The sequence below is a fragment of the Ascaphus truei genome, unplaced genomic scaffold (genome assembly GCF_040206685.1).
Source record: "Ascaphus truei isolate aAscTru1 unplaced genomic scaffold, aAscTru1.hap1 HAP1_SCAFFOLD_366, whole genome shotgun sequence".
In the NCBI taxonomy this organism is placed as follows: domain Eukaryota; kingdom Metazoa; phylum Chordata; class Amphibia; order Anura; family Ascaphidae; genus Ascaphus; species Ascaphus truei.
In genome coordinates, this window is record NW_027456683.1 from 376186 (window position 1) to 384942 (window position 8757).

Here is an 8757-nt window from a genome sequence, read left to right on the forward strand (position 1 = left end):
TATCAGAGACACACACACAGTATCACAGTACCTGTGCTATCAGAGACACACACACAGTATCACAGTACCTGTGCTATCAGAGACACACACACACACACACACACACACAGTATCACAGTACCTGTGCTATCAGAGACACACACACACACAGTATCACAGTACCTGTGCAATCAGAGACACACACACACACAGTATCACAGTACCTGTGCTATCAGAGACACACACACACACACACATACACACAGTATCACAGTACCTGTGCTATCAGAGACACACACACAGTATCACAGTACCTGTGCTATCATAGACACACACAGTATCACAGTACCTGTGCTATCAGACACACACACACACACACACAGTATCACAGTACCTGTGCTATCAGAGACACACACACACACAGTATCACAGTACCTGTGCAATCAGAGACACACACACACACAGTATCACAGTACCTGTGCTATCAGACACACACACACACAGTATCACAGTACCTGTGCTATCAGACACACACACACAGTATCACAGTACCTGTGCTATCAGACACACACACACACACACACACACACACACACACACACAGTATCACAGTACCTGTGCTATCAGAGACACACACAGTATCACAGTACCTGTGCTATCAGAGACACACACAGTATCACAGTACCTGTGCTATCAGAGACACACACACAGTATCACAGTACCTGTGCTATCAGAGACACACACACACACACAGTATCACAGTACCCGTGCTATCAGAGACACAAACACAGTATCACAGTACCTGTGCTATCAGAGACACAAACACAGTATCACAGTACCTGTGCTATCAGAGACACACACACACACACACACAGTATCACAGTACCCGTGCTATCAGAGACACAAACACAGTATCACAGTACCTGTGCTATCAGACACACACACACAGTATCACAGTACCTGTGCTATCAGAGACACACACAGTATCACAGTACCTGTGCTACAGTATCAGAGACACACACAGTATCACAGTACCTGTGCTATCAGAGACACACACACACACAGTATCACAGTACCTGTGCTATCAGAGACACACACACACACAGTATCACAGTACCTGTGCTATCAGAGACACACACACACACAGTATCACAGTACCTGTGCTATCAGAGACACACACAGTATCACAGTACCTGTGCTACAGTATCAGAGACACACACAGTATCACAGTACCTGTGCTATCAGAGACACAAACACAGTATCACAGTACCTGTGCTATCAGAGACACACACAGTATCACAGTACCTGTGCTATCAGAGACACACACACACAGTATCACAGTACCTGTGCTATCAGAGACACACACACACACAGTATCACAGTACCCGTGCTATCAGAGACACACACACACACAGTATCACAGTACCTGTGCTATCAGAGACACAAACACAGTATCACAGTACCTGTGCTATCAGAGACACACACACACACAGTATCACAGTACCTGTGCTATCAGAGACACACACAGTATCACAGTACCTGTGCTACAGTATCAGAGACACACACAGTATCACAGTACCTGTGCTATCAGAGACACACACACACACACACACACACACACACACACACAGTATCACAGTACCTGTGCTATCAGAGACACACTCACACACACAGTTTCACAGTACCTGTGCTATCAGAGACACACACACAGTATCACAGTACCTGTGCTATCAGAGACACACACACACACACAGTATCACAGTACCTGTGCTATCAGAGACACACACAGTATCACAGTACCGGTGCTATCAGAGACACACACACACACACACACAGTATCACAGTACCTGTGCTATCAGAGACACACACACACACACACACAGTATCACAGTACCTGTGCTATCAGACACACACACACACAGTATCACAGTACCTGTGCTATCAGACACACACACACACACACACACACACACACACACACACACACACACACACACACACACACACAGTATCACAGTACCTGTGCTATCAGAGACACACACACAGTATCACAGTACCTGTGCTATCAGAGACACACACACAGTATCACAGTACCTGTGCTATCAGAGACACAAACACACAGTATCACAGTACCTGTGCTATCAGACACACACACACACAGTATCACAGTACCTGTGCTATCAGAGACACACACAGGATCACAGTACCTGTGCTATCAGACACACACACACACACACACACACACACAGTATCACAGTACCTGTGCTATCAGACACACACACACACACACACACACACACAGTATCACAGTACCTGTGCTATCAGACACACACACAGTATCACAGTACCTGTGCTATCAGAGACACTCACAGTATCACAGTACCTGTGCTATCAGAGACACACACAGTATCACAGTACCTGTGCTATCAGAGACACACACACAGTATCACAGTACCTGTGCTATCAGACACACACACACAGTATCACAGTACCTGTGCTATCATAGACACACACAGTATCACAGTACCTGTGCTATCAGACACACACACACACACACACACACACACACACACACACACACACACACACACACACACACACACACACACACAGTATCACAGTACCTGTGCAATCAGAGGCACACACACACACAGTATCACAGTACCTGTGCTATCAGAGACACACACACACACACACACAGTATCACAGTACCTGTGCTATCATAGACACACACAGTATCACAGTACCTGTGCTATCAGACACACACACACACACACACGCACACACACACAGTATCACAGTACCTGTGCTATCAGAGACACACACAGTATCACAGTACCTGTGCTATCAGAGACACACACAGTATCACAGTACCTGTGCTATCAGACACACACACACACACACACACACACACACACACACAGTATCACATTACCTGTGCTATCAGACACACACACAGTATCACAGTACCTGTGCTATCAGAGACACACACAGTATCACAGTACCTGTGCTATCAGACACACACACACACACACACACACACACACACACCCACAGTATCACAGTACCTGTGCTATCAGACACACACACAGTATCACAGTACCTGTGCTATCAGACACACACACACACACACACACAGTATCACAGTACCTGTGCTATCAGAGACACACACACACACACACACACACACACAGTATCACAGTACCTGTGCTATCAGAGACACACACCCACAGTATCACAGTACCTGTGCTATCAGACACACACACAGTATCACAGTACCTGTGCTATCAGACACACACTCACAGTATCACAGTACCTGTGCTATCAGACACACACACAGTATCACAGTAACTGTGCTATCAGACACACACACAGTATCACAGTACCTGTGCTATCAGACACACACTCACAGTATCACAGTACCTGTGCTACTGTATCAGACACACACACAGTATCACAGTAACTGTGCTATCAGACACACACACAGTATCACAGTACCTGTGCTATCAGAGACACACACAGTATCACAGTACCTGTGCAATCAGAGACACACACACACACACAGTGTCACAGTACCTGTGCTATCAGAGACACACACACACACACACAGTGTCACAGTACCTGTGCTATCAGACAGACAGACAGACACACACACAGTGTCACAGTACCTGTGCTATCAGACAGACAGACACACACACACAGTGTCACAGTACATCTGCTAACACACACACACACACACACACACACACACACACACACACACACACACACACTGTGTCACAGTACCTCTGCTAACACACACACACACACACACACACACACACACACACACACGGTATCACAGTACCTGTGCTATCAGACAGACAGACACACACACAAAGTGTCACAGTACCTCTGCTAACACACACACACACACACAGTGTCACAGTACCTCTGCTAACACACACACACACACTCCCAGTACATGTGTGAAGGTTGTGTCACTGTACCTGCATACGCGCTCAGACACTTGGACAGCACGCTGAGCGGGAGCAGCGGGTCGATCAGGGTGAGCAGGCGGGACGGCGACGCGGTGGCCTGCAGCAGTGTCGCTGGATAAGCCGCCATTATCCCATCTGGCATCCGAATCCCCACTGCGGCAGCTCGCAGAGACACCGTTATACAGAGGTTACCGCCGGCACTGTCACCTGCAAGGCACACACGCTCTGCCGTGGAACCTGGCCACGGGAAGGGACAATGTCACACCCGCACTGTGACACGCAACGTGATGCAGTGTGTGTGACACGCAACGTGATGCAGTGTGTGTGACACGCAACGTGATGCAGTGTGTGTGACACGCAACGTGATGCAGTGTGTGTGACACGCAACGTGATGCAGTGTGTGTGACACGCAACGTGATGCAGTGTGTGTGACACGCAACGTGATGCAGTGTGTGTGACACGCAACGTGATGCAGTGTGTGTGACACGCAACGTGATGCAGTGCGAGACACACCATGTGATGCAGTGCGAGACACGCAACGTGATGCAGTGCGAGACACGCAACGTGATGCAGTGTGTGTGACACGCAACGTGATGCAGTGTGTGTGTCACGCAACGTGATGCAGTGTGTGTGACACGCAACGTGATGCAGTGTGTGTGACACGCAACGTGATGCAGTGTGTGTGACACGCAACGTGATGCAGTGTGTGTGACACGCAACGTGATGCAGTGTGTGTGACACGCAACGTGATGCAGTGTGTGTGACACGCAACGTGATGCAGTGTGTGTGACACGCAACGTGATGCAGTGTGTGACACGCAACGTGATGCAGTGTGTGTGACACGCAACGTGATGCAGTGTGTGTGACACGCAACGTGATGCAGTGTGAGACACACAATGTGATGCAGTGTGTGTGACACGCAACGTGATGCAGTGTGTGTGACACGCAACGTGATGCAGTGTGTGTGACACGCAACGTGATGCAGTGTGAGACACACAATGAGATGCAGTGTGAGACACACAATGTGATGCAGTGCGAGACACGCAACGTGATGCAGTGCGAGACACGCAACGTGATGCAGTGTGTGTGACAATGTGATGAAGTGTGTGACACACAACGTGATGAAGTGTGAGACACACAATGTGATGCAGTGTGAGACACACAATGTGATGCAGTGCGAGACACGCAACGTGATGCAGTGCGAGACACGCAACGTGATGCAGTGCGAGACACACAATGTGATGCAGTGCGAGACACGCAACGTGATGCAGTGCGAGACACGCAACGTGATGCAGTGTGTGACACACAACGTGATGAAGTGTGTGACACACAACGTGATGAAGTGTGTGTGACACGCAACGTGATGAAGTGTGTGTGACACACAACGTGATGCAGTGTGAGACACACAATGTGATGCAGTGCGAGACACGCAACGTGATGCAGTGCGAGACACGCAACGTGATGCAGTGCGAGACACACAATGTGATGCAGTGCGAGACACGCAACGTGATGCAGTGTGTGACACACAACGTGATGAAGTGTGTGACACACAACGTGATGAAGTGTGTGACACACAACGTGATGCAGTGTGTGTGACACGCAACGTGATGCAGTGTGTGTGACACGCAACGTGATGCAGTGTGTGTGACACGCAACGTGATGCAGTGTGTGTGACACGCAACGTGATGCAGTGTGTGACACGCAACGTGATGCAGTGTGTGTGACACGCAACGTGATGCAGTGTGTGTGACACGCAACGTGATGCAGTGTGAGACACACAATGTGATGCAGTGTGAGACACACAATGTGATGCAGTGCGAGACACGCAACGTGATGCAGTGCGAGACACGCAACGTGATGCAGTGCGAGACACACAATGTGATGCAGTGCGAGACACGCAACGTGATGCAGTGTGTGACACACAACGTGATGAAGTGTGTGACACACAACGTGATGAAGTGTGTGACACACAACGTGATGCAGTGTGTGACACACAACGTGATGCAGTGTGTGTGACACACAATGTGATGCAGTGTGTGTGACACAATGTGATGCAGTGTGTGTGACACAATGTGATGCAGTGTGTGTGACACAATGTGATGCAGTGTGTGTGACACACAACGTGATGCAGTGTGTGTGACACAATGTGATGCAGTGTGTGACACAATGTGATGCAGTGTGTGTGACACAATGTGATGCAGTGTGTGTGACACACAACGTGATGCAGTGTGTGTGACACAATGTGATGCAGTGTGTGTGACACAATGTGATGCAGTGTGTGTGACACACAACGTGATGCAGTGTGTGTGACACAATGTGATGCAGTGTGTGTGACACAATGTGATGCAGTGTGTGTGACACACAACGTGATGCAGTGTGTGACACAACGTGATGCAGTGTGTGACACACAACGTGATGCAGTGTGTGTGACACAACGTGATGCAGTGTGTGACACAACGTGATGCAGTGTGTGACACAATGTGATGCAGTGTGTGTGACACAACGTGATGCAGTGTGTGACACAACGTGATGCAGTGTGTGACACAACGTATACTGACCCAGCAGCCGGCAGTGCGTCAGCGCCCAGCAGTATGCGTAGAAACACTCCTCCAGGGCCCGCGGGAAGGGAGCCTCGGGGGCCAGAGAGTAGTCCACGGACAGGATGGGGGCCCCCAGCTCCTGAGCCCACGTTCTCAGGTACGGCTCGTGAGACTTGGAGGTCTGGGCCACAAAGCCCCCGCCGTGGAAATGGATGATCAGCTCAGGGGACAGGGGGGCCGGACGGGACCGGAGCCGCAGGTCCAGGCTCAGGGGGCCCTCAGGCTTCACCAGGACATTCAGCTGCTCGCTATCCTGCGGGGGCAGAGAGGCAGGTCACGGGGGCCGAGGGACAGGTCACGGGGGCCGAGGGACAGGTCACGGGGGCCGAGGGACAGGTCACGGGGGCAGAGAGGCAGGTCACGGGGGCCGAGGGACAGGTCACGGGGGCCGAGGGACAGGTCACGGGGGCCGAGGGACAGGTCACGGGGGCCGAGGGACAGGTCACGGGGGCCGAGGGACAGGTCACGGGGGCCGAGGGACAGGTCACGGGGGCCGAGGGACAGGTCACGGGGGCCGAGGGACAGGTCACGGGGGCCGAGGGACAGGTCACGGGGGCCGAGGGACAGGTCACGGGGGCCGAGGGACAGGTCACGGGGGCCGAGGGACAGGTCACGGGGGCCGAGGGACAGGTCACGGGGGCCGAGGGACAGGTCACGGGGGCCGAGGGACAGGTCACGGGGGCCGAGGGACAGGTCACGGGGGCCGAGGGACAGGTCACGGGGGCCGAGGGACAGGTCACGGGGGCAGAGAGGCAGGTCACGGGGGCCGAGGGACAGGTCACGGGGGCCGAGGGACAGGTCACGGGGGCCGAGGGACAGGTCACGGGGGCCGAGGGACAGGTCACGGGGGCCGAGGGACAGGTCACGGGGGCCGAGGGACAGGTCACGGGGGCCGAGGGACAGGTCACGGGGGCCGAGGGACAGGTCACGGGGGCCGAGGGACAGGTCACGGGGGCAGAGAGGCAGGTCACGGGGGCCGAGGGACAGGTCACGGGGGCCGAGGGACAGGTCACGGGGGCCGAGGGACAGGTCACGGGGGCCGAGGGACAGGTCACGGGGGCCGAGGGACAGGTCACGGGGGCAGAGAGACAGGTCACGGGGGCAGAGAGACAGGTCACGGGGGCCGAGAGGCAGGTCACGGGGGCAGAGAGACAGGTCACGGGGGCAGAGAGACAGGTCACGGGGGCCGAGGGACAGGTCACGGGGGCCGAGGGACAGGTCACGGGGGCCGAGGGACAGGTCACGGGGGCAGAGAGACAGGTCACGGGGGCCGAGGGACAGGTCACGGGGGCCGAGAGGCAGGTCACGGGGGCAGAGAGGCAGGTCACGGGGGCAGAGGGACAGGTCACGGGGGCAGAGACGCAGGTCACGGGGGCAGAGAGGCAGGTCACGGGGGCAGAGACGCAGGTCACGGGGGCAGAGACGCAGGTCACGGGGGCAGAGACGCAGGTCACGGGGGCAGAGACGCAGGTCACGGGGGCAGAGACGCAGGTCACGGGGCAGAGAGGCAGGTCACGGGGGCAGAGAGCAGGTCACGGGGGCAGAGAGGCAGGTCACGGGGGCAGAGAGGCAGGTCACGGGGGCAGAGGGACAGGTCACGGGGGCAGAGAGGCAGGTCACGGGGGCAGAGACGCAGGTCACGGGGGCAGAGAGACAGGTCACGGGGGCAGAGACGCAGGTCACGGGGGCAGAGAGGCAGGTCACGGGGGCAGAGACGCAGGTCACGGGGGCAGAGAGGCAGGTCACGGGGGCAGAGGGACAGGTCACGGGGCAGAGAGGCAGGTCACGGGGCAGAGAGGCAGGTCACGGGGGCAGAGAGGCAGGTCACGGGGGCAGAGGGACAGGTCACGGGGGCAGAGACGCAGGTCACGGGGGCAGAGAGACAGGTCACGGGGGCAGAGACGCAGGTCACGGGGGCAGAGAGGCAGGTCACGGGGACAGAGAGACAGGTCACGGGGCAGAGAGACAGGTCACGGGGCAGAGAGGCAGGTCACGGGGGCCGAGGGACAGGTCACGGGGGCAGAGAGGCAGGTCACGGGGGCAGAGAGGCAGGTCACGGGGGCAGAGAGGCAGGTCACGGGGGCAGAGACGCAGGTCACGGGGACAGAGAGACAGGTCACGGGGGCAGAGAGACAGGTCACGGGGCAGAGAGACAGGTCACGGGGGCAGAGAGACAGGTCACGGGGGCAGAGAGGCAG

At 54.8% G+C, this 8757-nt stretch overlaps 1 protein-coding gene across 1 annotated transcript in view; it reads right to left on the bottom strand.

Annotated features, from left to right (window-relative positions):
* Positions 1 to 6812, bottom strand: part of LOC142483763 (hormone-sensitive lipase-like) — a gene marked incomplete at its 5' end in the record, with an annotated part of 31202 nt that extends 24390 nt beyond the window's left edge. Inside the window, 2 exons of the mRNA XM_075583749.1 lie at positions 3969 to 4196; positions 6518 to 6812. Of these exons, the coding sequence (XP_075439864.1) occupies positions 3969 to 4196; positions 6518 to 6812 (523 nt within the window). The remainder of the gene's footprint in view (positions 1 to 3968; positions 4197 to 6517) is intronic.
* Positions 6813 to 8757: the final 1945 nt, after the last annotated feature.